The sequence below is a fragment of the Dreissena polymorpha genome, chromosome 6 (genome assembly GCF_020536995.1).
Source record: "Dreissena polymorpha isolate Duluth1 chromosome 6, UMN_Dpol_1.0, whole genome shotgun sequence".
In the NCBI taxonomy this organism is placed as follows: domain Eukaryota; kingdom Metazoa; phylum Mollusca; class Bivalvia; order Myida; family Dreissenidae; genus Dreissena; species Dreissena polymorpha.
This window is the reverse complement of record NC_068360.1, coordinates 29522412-29537216: the sequence shown is the minus strand read 5'-3', so window position 1 is coordinate 29537216 and position 14805 is coordinate 29522412. Positions and strand designations below refer to the sequence as shown.

Below are 14805 nucleotides of genomic sequence, written 5' to 3'. Positions count from 1 at the left end.
AGCATATAATCATGCCCTTTCAGATGTAATCAAATACCTTATCACGAAATTCATTAAAAAAAATTAGCAGCAAATGTGTAAGTTATTTAAAGGTTTGCAACAGAGTTAGCTAATCGTAAAGCACATAAAATACACAATATACTGTAAACATATTTTAGGAAAACAGTAAACACAGTGGGTATACAGGTACAGGGTAATACTAATTAATAAGCTAATTTATAAACTTATAAACAACCAACTACAGAAAAAGGCATAACGTTTAAGAATAAGTTGTACATTCATAACAGGCAATAAAATACCCATGCAAATAGTACGACACTATAAACATTTATTATAATTACCCACAACAGATGGCATACATGTGCGAAAATCAGCAAAATAGGCGAACATGTTCATATAGGACATGACAAAATGAGGTTGCAACTTAAATTAGCGCAAACATAAGACACAGACGAACATCTCACCGTCCGAAGCTTGCAGCATAAATACATTTGCCTAAATCGTCTTTAAAAGTCTGCGGAGAGAGTTACACGGGCTGTGAATATTGTAACGGAATTAGTTGAGCCCGTGTCGTGTGGACTTCACCTTTGACAATAAAGCTACGTTTAAAAGAAGAAGATAATTCTTTAAAAGTGGTTTAATCATTAAGGTAAATAAAAAAAAATATTCAAAATGGATGAAGTTCCAATAGCAATATCTCTTAGTCGTCTGAATTGTTTGAACCTTTACACATGATATCGTCGGTCGTGAAATGGTCATTAAAAGAAAACGGAAAGCTCTCCGTTGTATTCATTTTATCTTTTTAGTCTGTATTTTTCACAAAAATGCCAAGATAAAGATTAGCAGCTGAAATTGGTGGCAGGTAAAAACAATGGAATTGATAGTATCATATGTTTAAGAATGTCAATAATCCAATGAAAAGCATGGATTCACGTAACATTGTTATGCAAATACATGTGTAATTAAACTTCTTGATAGTTACGACGTGTGTTATGTAATTAACATTGTTTGTAAATACCAAGAGCCGCGTGTCATTTTGGGTATTTTTCGTCTGTAAGTAAAAGTGTCTTGCATAGAAGCGAGTAAATAGGCAAACTAGTAAACATTCCAAAATGACTCCTTTATCTACAATCTATATGCATATTACCTTATTAAACATGCATAATATCCATCATACGAACCATGTCTTGTTTTATATACACAATTTGAATACATGTAATAACTATTAATAGTATAGAAGTACGTATATCCGTGTCATTTTCAAATATTAAAACTTGGAAAAAAATACGGCGAGCATGGCGCACAGCAGGAGGGTCATGGAAATAGCCAGGGTATCGGAGCCGTTGCAGAGCTCGCTGTCACAGACACAGACTGCCGTTCCACCTGATTTCTCACACTTGTTGCCAAGAGGAATGAGAGAGCAGACTCTGGTAACGACTGTTAACACAAAACGTATAGACCTTTAAAGAACACTCACACCCGCCAACATAACGCATTCAATGGTCAACATTGGCAGAGGCTATATAAAAACATGTTCCTTTAAATAAAATACGCAAACCATTGTGACCAAATTAAATATAACTAAATCTCGCCAACACCACTTGAATTTAAAAACAACAAAATATTCAAAAGTTGGCCTCTTTTCATTCAGATGTATAATGCAATAAATGTAAGTGAAATACGCCATATTGAATGTCACTTTTTGATGTTAAATAATAACCAAGTACGAATAAACGTAAGTGAAAGTGTACCTTTTAATTATCCTTATCACACAATTAGTATACTCTTTATATGTTGGTTCTTTCTTAATTATATATCTTGAATACTGAAACACTTACCGCCGTTTACAATTGTCTTCATGCAGCACATGCATGTGGCTGCACTACTTTCCAAAGAGGAACCTGCATTAATGAATTAAGTAATCATTAAGCTGGGTTGTTTCTTTTTTCAATAAGAAATTTGGTTTCGTTTGTTTTTGTGTCTTTTACAATCACTTTCATAACAATTCGGGGTATTTCCAAAATATCTAATCATTTGGTAGTACAACAAAAAATGTTGTTAGTTTTATGCCTATTTGAAGTTATCATAAATATGTAATATGCTAACTTTATTGATATTGCTTGTCGAATATTCATATATATGGTTTGATACTGCAATATATAAGTATAAATGTCCTATCGCAATGTTTTCCCGCACTATTTTGTTCCGAACAATACTCAATTTAATGATGAGGTAAAGATACGCATTAACGGATCTATTCGCAGATTGACAATTTTCGCATAACAAAACAAGTGTAGGTTATATACAAAACATGAAATAAAATGTATGACTGAGAAAAATATTCAATGTATTATTTAGTTTATAAGTGGTCTTCAGTCGAAATTGCTCAATGCATAAAACTTCCCTACGTATTTCGTAAAATGTGTATATATTACCGTTTAGCGAATCAGCAAAACCGGTTGGTCAGCGCATACGAACTCTGAGATTTCGGCCACATTCCAGCATTGTGATGTTTATGTGCTACTGTTTAATACTTGTTCCAGACAGTATAACGGATATAAACAAAGAACAATTCATTCCACGTTCAAAACATACGTTTAGTGAACTTGTCCGAACAGCTGTCACTATCCGAAAGTCCGATGCATTCGTAACACTTGAAGGCTGCATCCACCTTGCAAACTGAAAACACCGAAAACCGGTCAATATAATTTGTAAATAGTTAAACATTTACTCATGATAAAAGAAAATGTTTACATAAATAAAGTAAATAAAGTAATGATCATCAATAGAATATGTTGTTCTTTAGACAAATAGAAATAAACGATATAACAAAACAAATACGCACTGACTGTTGCCGGTTCAATTAACGATTACCAATTCGATTGAACTACATTTGTGAAATATACACGGTTTTACACAAAGTAACACTGGCAACCGCAACACTCCTTGTCAATGAATAACTTATGTAAGTCGTTCAACAGACGCTTGTTTCATATTTGATGTTATGCGTAGTTGTTCTTTCACTCATGTGAATAGTCTTAGTAGTAACAAACACAAATGTGCGCTATACTCTTTAATGATGTTACTACGTTGGTGGCTCAAGTGAGACTGACTTATCAGCTCACTGAACAATGTAATAGTAAGGTTATTCAAGCATGCAGCTATCTATAGTCTGTATCTAGTTACACTTTGCAACATCCCCTTTGTTTTGTTAAGATTAAAATTTGTCTTCAATGAAAGTTTGTTATAACATATTAACAATTAATCATATTTATGTTAATATTAATATTTTGATGTTTTGATCAATGTAACATAAACATCAACAACATTCTGAAAATTTACTTAATCCATTCATTTTCTGCGTATCGCTGACTCGGCTGCACTATTCTACCTGATCGTGTCTGATAAGGGTAAATGGGCTTATCTACAGGTACAGAGGGATGTTGAATATTCAATGCACTATTGTTTGTTGGTTGTTTGACCTGTTTAACAGTGCTTGAATTATTTCTTGCCAAAACATCAGGTGTAAAATCTGATATCTCTGGGAAATCCTCATTGGTTCTGATGAGGTAGCGGCAATTTATCCTGTAAACCTGACCAGAAGGTGTTTGTATTATGTAAGAGTTAGCATTGTGTATTTCGATAACCTTAGCTGGTTTCCAGAGTTTTCCTATCTGGAACCTCACAGTTTCATTCAAATGTAATCTGGGGAGCGGTTTTGCGGTTTTGTCATAATTGTATTTCTGTTTATTTTTGGAAGTTTGTATTGGAGATCGGACAAAGTCTGGGTTAACGACCTTTGGTAGAAACTGGGTAACCGTTGTAGGCATAATTGAACTTATTCTCCTACTCATCAGCAACTGCACGGGTGACCGATTGCAATCTGAGAGAGGAGTGTTCTTATACTCTAGCAAGGCTAAGTATGGTTCATGGCCACTGTCTTTTGCTTTTTGTAGCAGTCTTTTTACAGTTTGTACTGTCCGTTCAGCAAGTCCGTTTGACTTTGGATAATGTGGACTAGATGTGACATGCTCAATATGCCATGATTTGACAAAATTTCGAAATACGTCCGATGTATACTGAGGTCCGTTGTCACTGAAAATACGCATCGGAATGCCATGGGTACTGAAGCGTGACTTCAGTTTTCTGACAACTGTTGTGGACAGCATGTCCGGAAGTTTGTCTATTTCAAAGTATCTGCTGTAGTAGTCTACTACGAGCCAAGAGTCATTTCCATCAAAATGGAACATGTCTGTGGCAACCACCTGCCATGGACCCTGTGGAATTTCATGGGGTTCTTTTTGGTTTGAGTTTCTATGCGATAAGCAAATTGTACAGCTAATTATGTACTCAGTAATTTGCTTGCACATTCCTGGCCAGAACATAACGCCTTTGGCTCGTTGTGTGCTTTTTTCAATGCCCATGTGACCTAAATGAACTTGTTCTAACATGTGTGGTTGGAGTCTCTTGAGAATGACCAGTGTCTGCCCTCTAAAAATTAGGACATCGGCTGTCGAAAGTTCGTCCCTGTGATTGAAATACTCGCGTATCATGTCAGGGCAATCTGAACTAGAACTTGGCCATCCTCTAACTATAGTCTGTTTCAGGGCTATCATCTGTAGGTCAGTTCTTGTCAAGTTTCTCACGTTTTCTAGACTTCGGTCAGTATAGGTCATGCTCGAGAGCACCGTGTGAACGTGAAGGTCAAGACCTTCGATTTCAGAACATTCTGACATTGGCTGTCGTGACAGGAAATCCCCGATGGGAACTTCTTTCCCGCTCACATGTCTAACATCAAGGTCGTATTTTTGCAAATTAAGCATCATCCTTTGCAAACGATGTGGTGCTGCATGTAATGGCTTCTTCATGATCGCAGATTAGGGCTTATGGTCAGAATGAACAATTACATGTCTGCCATATATGTACTGGTGAAAACGCCGGCATGCGAACACTTTAGCTAACATTTCACGTTCAATGTTTGCATAATTTCGTTCTGTCTGTGTCAATGTCTTCGATGTATATGCAACTGGCTGACCATCTTGCATGATCGCTGCACCTACACCGTTCATTGAAGCGTCACATTCAATGTAAACCGGCTTCTTGGGGTCAAAGTAAGCTAGCATTGGGCTTTGTGTTATGACCTGCTTAACTTTAAAAAAGGCATCTGATTGTGGCTGATCCCATACAAATTCAACGTCTTTTTTCAAAGCATTCTCAATGGGCTTGTCATTTCAGCCAAATTTGGGGCAAATTTCTGCAGATAAGTAACCATACCCAAAATGTTTCAAGTTCTCAGCGTGTCTTTGGTGCTTCTACATTGACACATGCCTCAATCTTAGTACTGTCTGGTTTCAGTCCAGATGACGTGATCACGTGACCAAAGAATGGTACTTCGGACAATCCAATACGACATTTGTCGGGATTAAATTTTATGCCATTTTTACGTGCACGTTGAAGCGTAGCAGTGAGATTTCTGTCATGCTCAATTATTGTTCGTCCACTTATTAATATGTCGTCAACTATTGTGCGTACACCTGTCAGGTCCCCGAATATCTCCTCAATTTTCTGTACAAAAATGTCCTGAGATGATGTTATCCCAAAAGGAAGTCGAAGATAACGATATCTGCCAAATGGGGTACTGAATGTTGTCAGGTAAGATGACTCTTCGTCAAGCCTTACACTCCAGTAAGCATGTATAATGCCTAATAGACTGAAATATTTGCATTCAGCTAACTGTGACGTCACGTCGTCAAGTGATGGCATAGGATAATGTGGTCTTCGAATAGCGTCATTCAGTGCTTTTGGGTCAAGACATATTCTTAACTGTCCAGTGTTCGGCTTTTCAACCACTACAAGTGAATGTACCCAGTCTGTGGGTGTATTGACCTTAGCAATTTTGTCATTGTTTTCCATTCGATCAAGCTCTTCGTGTAGTCTACTGCGTAATGCTTCCGGAACTCTCCTAGGAGGATTAACGATTGGTATAGCATCTGGCTTCAAATAAAGCTTGCAAGTGCCAGGGATGACCCCAATACCTTCAAAGAGGTCTTTGTAATCTGATAACACACTTTCTTTATTTAATTCTTGGGATGGGCAATCAACAGTACATGTCAGCTGAATTAACCTTAGATCGGTTGATGTACTCAAGCTTAAGAGAGGTACCGACGGGGAATCTACAACATGAAACCACGTGCTCACAGTTTTGTCTTTGTGTGAACATCGCAATTTGATTTTCCCTACAACTGGAAGTCTGTTACCTGTATAGGCAGTCAAAATGTCAGTAGGGGGTTCCAATGGGGAATGAATGTTCAGACCATTAAACTCTTTCTTCGGCAGAATGTTTACTGAACTTCCAGTATCAATTGTAAAACTAATGGGACATTCATTAGGGCCAATGGGGAGACGAATCTTTGCACGATCGGTAGAACAAAATATGCTTACCGTGTCAATATTGAATCCATCTACATCAGATGTTACATCATGACTTATTGTGTCATTGTCCACAGTGTGTATATTATTGTTTTTAGAACGGCAACACTTTGCGAAATGGTTAAGTTTGTTGCACTTGCGGCACTGCTTTCCTTTTGCTGGACATTGTCCATAGTTGTGAAATGTATCACAGTTGAAACACGGCTTGTGTTTAGTATGTAGACTTGGACCTGCATCAGTAGCTGTCGTCCAACGTTGTTGTCGTTGGCGATGCGGTTGCATCCGTCTCGGGTGCACTAGCCTGGATCGGCACGCGTCTACTTCGTTGTTCATGGAGCGCAGCTGCTCCCTTGAGTACTCCAGACTTTGCGCAGTCTGTACGGCTACATCGAGTGTCAACCCTGCACCGATGTTTCGTCCGTCTTTTCGGGAAAGTTGCAGTCTTGTGCAATAAGTTGCAAGCGTGTAATATATGCATCAATGGAGTCGTTGTCCTGCATCTGTTTGTAAAACTTGTACCGGGCAAAGATCGGATTTAACTTTGGCAGCACGTAATTTCTGAAACGTTCATAATATGTTTTTATCTTCTTTGCATTTTCTGGTAAAATGTCTTTCCACGTGCTGTGAATGTCACGTCCTCTGTCACCAATCCACAATAAGAAATACGATAAATGTTCTTCCTCTGATTTGTTCTTCAAAGGTCCACTAAACATGAGTTTCACGTGACGTTCTAATTTGTCGAATGCTTCGGGTAAATTTGACGAGTTTCAGTCCATTTGCGGAGCTTGGATGCCACTAAAATCCATTTTTTAAACTTATGTGATGTGGATAAATCACTCAAATTCTGACACCATGTTTCATATTTGATGTTATGCGTAGTTGTTCTTTCACTCATGTGAATAGTCTTAGTAGTAACAAACACAAATGTGCGCTATACTCTTTAATGATGTTACTACGTTGGTGGCTCAAGTGAGACTGGCTTATTAGCTCACTGTACAATGTAACAGTAAGGTTATTCAAGCATGCAGCTATCTATAGTCTGTATCTAGTTACACTATGCAACAACGCTGACTGTATATAAAACAAGTATAATAATTTGAATACATTTCTATAATCATATGCTTTATAACGCACATTTGCATGCTGATGTTTCTCTATTTAATCAATGAAAACATATTGTATTATTTACGTTCATGTAAATCAACATTATTCTAACCATCGATTAATTAAATAAAATAATGTATTTAGAAATCAACTTAAATGAAATGAATGGATTTATCACTCTTACCCCACAGCAGAGCGGCAAGCACGTATGCCAACACAAATGTATTAGTTCCAACCATGTTTTTTCTTCGATGCTAGACACTCATAGGCAATCAGTTGGTAGAGTTCTCAGTGTACAAGCATTATTCTTTCGTTGCGCATGCGTGCATACTTTAGTGAACATTCGTGTAAATACATCACAACTATCTTGATATCGATATTCTGATAACCATGAATTATTGAGAGAACTTCATTATTTGGTAATTGATTGGTAGTAAAAAAAAATGAACGAGGTTATGCAATAATGAAATTTGTCGATGTGATTAATCAGTTTTCGCACGATGAGTAGAATACTCGTGCTGTTTTTTGACATATATAAATATATATATACAGACATTCCCTGTATAGCGGGGTGTCGATACAAGACAGTTCTGTGGCGACGATATAAAACCTTGTTGCAGGGTGTTTGTATATATGCTATATAAAGCCTTACAACTTTAGGACTAAATTCAAGTATTCAAGTAATTATAATATTGCTGAACAAATTACTTTTGCTACATTTAAGTCCCGTACGATATTTTGATTGAATCAAATAAATAATATTGCTATAATAATATTTGTATCTGGTTGTTGGAATACAATGCTATAATAAAATAAAATTATCTCACACTGTGAACATGTTAAATTATCATCAAAAATTACCTGTTAACAGCGGAAATGTTCAGCCAGTGTACACCACACGATACGGTCGCCAGGTGAAGCCCAGGCAAATAATGGACGTTTAATGATCTGTTCTGTTAACACAGTCTTTGTTTTACCTGTATCAGTGTATGCGTGGCAGATTAACAAATTTACTGAAACAGTAGTGCACATGTATTTGCATAACACTGTTACGTGAATCCATGCTTTTCATTGGATTATTGACATTCTTAAACATATGACACTATCAATTCTATTGATTTTACCTGCCACCAATTTCAGCTGCTTCACTTTATCTTGGCATTTTTGTGAAAAATACACACTAAAAAGATAAAATGAATACAACGGAGAGCTTTCCGTTTTCTTTTAATGACCATTCCACGACCGACGATATCATGTGTAAAGGTTCAAACAATTCAGACGACTAAGAAATATTGCTATTGGGACTTCATCCATTTTGAATAAATAATTTTTTATTTACCTTAATGATTAAACCACTTTTAAAGCATTATCTTCTTCTTTTAAACATAGCATTTTTATCAAAGGTGAGGACCACAAGACGCGGGCTCAACTAATTCCGTTACAATATTCCCAGCCTGTGTAACTATCCCCGCAGACTTTTAAAGACGATTTAACACATTTATTTATGCTGCAAGCTTCTCCGGTGAGAGTTTCGTCTGTGTCTCTTGTTTGCGCTAATTTAAGTTGCAACCTCATTTTGTCATGTCCTATATGAACATGTTCGCCTATTCTGCTGATTTTCGCACATGTATGCCATCTGTTGTGGGTAATTATAATAAATGTATATAGTGTCGTACTATTTGCATGGGTGTTTTGTTGGTGTGTTAATTCATAACAAGTCCATATTACTAATCTAAATATTTATTAACACACAACAACTATGAATCTACTTGATGAACGTGAATACTATTGTTAAGAGAGAGACTGGTAAAATTGAACTGCCACGCTGGAGCGTGTACTGGCTATTTAAACTGATAAGCCTTGTGGCTCATAGTAGACTGGCTATCTGAACACATGAGGAAGCTATTATGTAACATCTCCCTGTTTTAAATTAGTTTAGTATGTTATACAAACTAAATTTTATACAATACAATAATGTAATTATAAGTATATTCAAACATTGTTAACTGATAGATAATACATGGATAGCATAAGTCTTAGCACTTCTTGATAGTAACGACGTGTGTTATGTAATTAACATTGTTTGTAAATACCAAGAGCCGCGTGTCATTTTGGGTATTTTTCGTCTGTTAGTAAAAGTGTCTTGCATAGTAGCGAGTAAATAGGCACACTAGTAAACATTGCAAAATGACTCCTTCATCTACAATCTATATGCATATCACCTTATTAAAAATGTATAATATCCATGATACGAACCATGTCTTGTTCTATACACACAATTTGAAGACATGTAATAACTATTAATAGTAAAGAAGTACGTATATCCGTGTCATTTTCAAATATTAAAACTTGGACAAAATACGGCGAGTGTGGCGCACAGCAGAATGGTCATGGAAATAGCCAGGGTATCGGAGCCGTTGCAGAGCTCGCTGTCACAGACACAGACTGCCGTTCCACCTGATTTCTCACACTTGTTGCCAAGAGGAATGAGAGAGCAGACTCTGGTAACGCCTGTTAACACAAAACGTATAGGCCTTTAAAGAACACTCACACCCGCCAACATAACGCATTCAATGGTCAACATTGGCAGAGGCTATATAAAAATATGTTCCTTTAAATAAAATACGCAAACCATTGTGGCCATATTAAATATAAATAAATCTCGCCAACACCACTTGAATTCAAAAACAAAAAAAAATATTCAAAAGTTGGCCTCTTTTCATTCAGATGTATAATGCAATAAATGTAAGTGACATACGCCATATTGAATGTCACTTTTTGATGTCAAATAATAACCATGTACGAATAAACGTAAGTAAAAGTGTACCTTTTAATTATCCTTATCACACAATTAGTATACTCTTTATATGTTGGTTCTTTCTTAATTATATATCTTGAATACTGAAACACTTACCGCCGTTTACATTTGTCTTCATGCAGCCCATGCATGTGGCTGCACTACTTTAAAAAGAGGAACCTGCAATAATGAATTAAGTAATCATTAAGCTGGGTTGTTTCTTTTTTCAATAAGAAATTTGGTTTCGTTTGTTTTTGTGTCTTTTTCAATCACTTTCATAACAATTCGGGGTATTTCCAAAATATCTAATCATTTGGTAGTACAACAAAAAATGTTGTTAGTTTTATGCCTATTTGAAGTTATCATAAATATGTAATATGCTAACTTTATTGTCATTGCTTGTTGAATACTCATATATATATGGTTTGATACTGCAATATGAAAACATTAGGGTATAGATGTCCTATCGCAATATTTTCCCGCACTATTTTGTTCCGAACAATTCTCATTTTAATGATGAGGTAAAGATAAGCATTAACGGATCTATTCGCAGATTGACAATTTTCGCATAATAAAACAAGTGTAGGTTATATACAAAACATGAAATAAAATTTATGGCTGAGAAAAATATTCAATGTATCATTTAGTTTATAAGTGGTCTTCAGTCGAAATAGCTCAATGCATAAAACTTCCCTACGTATTTCGTAAAATGTGTATATATTACCATTTAGCGATAAAATATGAAGCCGAATCAGCAAAACTGGTTGGTCAGCGCATACGAGTTCTGAGATTTCGGCCACATTCCAGCATTGTGATGTTTATATGCTACTTTTTAATACTTGTTCCAGACAGTATAACGGATATAAACAAAGAACAATTCATTCCACGTTCAAAACATACTTTTAGTGAACTTGTCCGAACAGCTGTCAGTATCCGAAAGTCCGATGCATTCGTAACACTTGAAGGCTGCATCCACCTTGGAAACTGAAACCACCGAAAACCGGTTAATATAATTTATAAATTGTGTTTAATATTAATTCATGATAAAAGAAAATGTTAACATAAATAAAGTAAATAAAGTAATGATCATCAATAGAATATGTAGTTCTTTAGACAAATAGAAATAAACGATATAACAAGACAAATACGCACTGACTGTTGCCGGTTCAATTAACGATTACCAATTCGATTGAACCACATTTGTGAAATATACGCGGTTTTACACAAAGTAACACTGGCAACCGCAACAACCCTTGTCAATGAATAAATTATGTAAACGTTCAACAGACGCTGACTATATATAAAACAAGTAAAATAATTTGATTACATTTCTATAATCATATGCTTTATAACGCACAATTGCATGCTGATGTTTCTCTATTTAATCAATGAAAACATGTTGTATTATATACGTTCATGTAAATCAACATTATTCTAACCATCGATTAATAAAATAGAATAATGTATATAGAAAACAACTTAAATGAAATGAATGGATTTATCATTCTTACCCCACAGCAGAGCGGCAAGCACACATGCCAACACAAATGTTTTCGTCCCAATCATGTTTCTACGTCGATGCAAGACAATCATAGGTAATCGGCTGATTAAGTACCCGGTGTTGTTTATAATTCCTACGTTGAGCATGCGTTCATACTTTAGTGCACATTCGTGCAAATACTTAAACATGCGTAAAAATGCTTGCATTTTTTTACCAAATCACTGCATGACGCATGTAAACGTTTTCCGATTTTTACTCAAGCCTAAACGTATCCTTGCTCTTATGGGCGCACGCGGGGATTTATAAAATTGTACATATATTTGGGTGTCGTTTGATTTTTCCAAATCGTTTTTAAACAGTAAAATACGGATTAAAAATTAATTTGTTTACAATCTCTTATAATGTCTTAAATAAGTCGTAATGTATTGTTAATATTATTTAAATGTTCTGATGACAAGAGCTGTATCACGCACCATTTGTACATCAAATTCGGCCTCTGTATGATTCGTACATATGCGCACGTTAACATTTGACAACGAATGGTCAAGATTGATCCGTTATTTGAACAGAGTAGTTCACTCTGGACCGATTTCTTAATTCATTTCACAACTCAATCCTGTTGACTATTCCGAGGTGTTCATCCATAGTTTTGTTTCTGCTCATACTTTTCATATTTTGGAGGAAGATGGCTGACTTTACCAATACGTGTCATTGCCAATAATAGGATGCTAAAAGCAATAAAAAACCTTTCCACGAAGATATTGATTAGCAACAACTATAATTATGTCGATATCCTGACAACCATGAATTATTGATGAAAACTTCATTAATTAGTAGTAAAAAATAAACGAGGTTACGCAATAATGAAATTTGTCGATGTGATTGATTAATTTTCGCACGAAACGCATGTATTGATGAGTACAAAAGTCGTGCTATTGGTTGACCTATTAACATCATCGAAATGAGATATATATGTGTTTTAATTTGTTATTTACTTGTCTATACCTCATGTCACACACTGCTTTGGAAGTCATCGTTTTGAGTCAAATACTAAATCAACGACTTGTACAGTTAATGCCTAACTACTTTTTTTTGTTAATTTGAATTAGTATCTTGTTTTTTCTTGAATCGTTCTGATAGTAAGTGGATTGGTACATCATGTCAGGAAGGCAATAACGTGACCACCATCACTCAACTTGTGTGCAAATCATCCCGTCATCTGTGTCAATAAGCAAGCTTTTTCTTCAATACTCAACATAAATAATTTCATTTCTTATTAGTTTAACTAAGGTTAAAACACAGTTGTATTTATTTGCAAACGTATCACTTTTATAACAAAATCACAAAATGTATTTTTGTTAATAAAGGTCAAGATAAGCAACCAATCATGAACACGGATAAAAGCATTTTAAACATCGTTTGCTGTTAAAAAGAAAACAAAAGTTTCTTGAAAATGTACATGTCATGGCGGTGGCTCTTTTAGGTTTCAATTAAATTGCTTAATATACTCGCCTTGAAAGTGTGAAAGAAGTTCGCTCCACAAACATTTACAATTGACGTTTTTGCCATCAAATAGCTACGTTCAAGAGCATCAGGTGCGTTTAGATCATCGTACGTAAAATGTGTGTGTTGCACATCTACACTTCATGGTGATTACATATTTAAATCATCATCATCATCATCATCATCATCATCATCATCATCATCATCATCATCATCATCATCATCATCATCATCATCATCATCATCATCATCATCATCATCATCATCATCATCATCATCATCATTATCGTCGTCATCATCATCATCATCATGATTATTATCATCATCATGATCATGATCATCATCATCTTCATCTTCATCAACAACAACATCATCATCATCATCATCATCATCATCATTATCATCATCATTATCATCATCATCATCATCATCATCATCATCATCATCATCATCATCATCATCATCATCATCATCATCATCATCATCATCATCATCATCATCATCATTATTATCATCATCATCATTATCGTCGTCATCATCTTCATCATCATCATCATCAGCAGCAGCAGCAGCAGCAGCAACATCATCGTCATCATCATCATTATCATCATCGTCATCATCATCATCATAATCATCATCATCATCATCTTCTTCTTCTTCTTCTTCATCTTCATCATCATCATCATCATCATCATCATTATCATCAACAACAACAACATCATCAGCATAATCGTCATCGTCGTATTCAATATCAACAACAACACCCTGCTCGCAAAACAGTCACTAAAACATAGCCCAAAGTAAAGAAATCTTATTTCAAAATTTATTGGAGGCTTTCAAATGCAGCGACTTCAAACAGGACTGTAACTGAGGAAAGCGAGATTGTTTTGGTGAAAAGATCGGGCATTGCTTTATAAATTTATGACGCAAGTTGGAAACCCGTTAAGATTGACTTGAGGCGCAATGTCGAATCACTTTGCTGGAGGATACACTTCTGCCCCTTCGTTTGAACTATCCCTTGTTTGTTTTATTTGCTAACAATTTATGTGTTATCGATTTTCAAGTAATAACTTATTTATTGGTCGACTGTTATACAGTATGAAGTGTATGCCTATATTTAAATGCCAATAACTTGTACGTTCAATTAACCAGCTGAACGGGCTCAACTTATGTTCACACTTTAAGTTCAGTTTTGAAATTATCTCCATTGAGTCACTTAACAATGTTAAAAAAGGTCTTGGAAATCTGTATCTTAATAAACTCTGAGAGTAAATTTTAAGAAATGAAATTACTACTTTCGCAATTATCTGACAAATACCTTTTTGATTACTTTTTTTAATTGTTGTTTTGGCTTGTTAATCGTTAAGACCCAAGTTTTAAATATGTATTTATATCACCATTTTACTACACTTTCACTATACTTATGCTCTACTTAACTATGCTGTAATACACTAACTATATTACTTAAATT

The 14805-nt window shown here is 35.4% G+C and overlaps 1 protein-coding gene across 1 annotated transcript; it reads right to left on the bottom strand.

Moving 5' to 3' along the window:
• Nucleotides 1-246: 246 nt before the first annotated feature.
• On the bottom strand, nucleotides 247-7833 carry LOC127836426 (uncharacterized). Its single transcript, XM_052363065.1, has 4 exons — nucleotides 7718-7833; nucleotides 2596-2679; nucleotides 1839-1901; nucleotides 247-1437 (listed from the first exon to the last, which is right to left on the bottom strand). Exons 1-4 carry the CDS (start codon nucleotides 7770-7772, stop codon nucleotides 1268-1270), a joined length of 372 nt encoding a protein of 123 aa, XP_052219025.1. The 5' UTR covers nucleotides 7773-7833; the 3' UTR covers nucleotides 247-1267.
• Between the last annotated feature and the right edge of the window lie 6972 nt (nucleotides 7834-14805).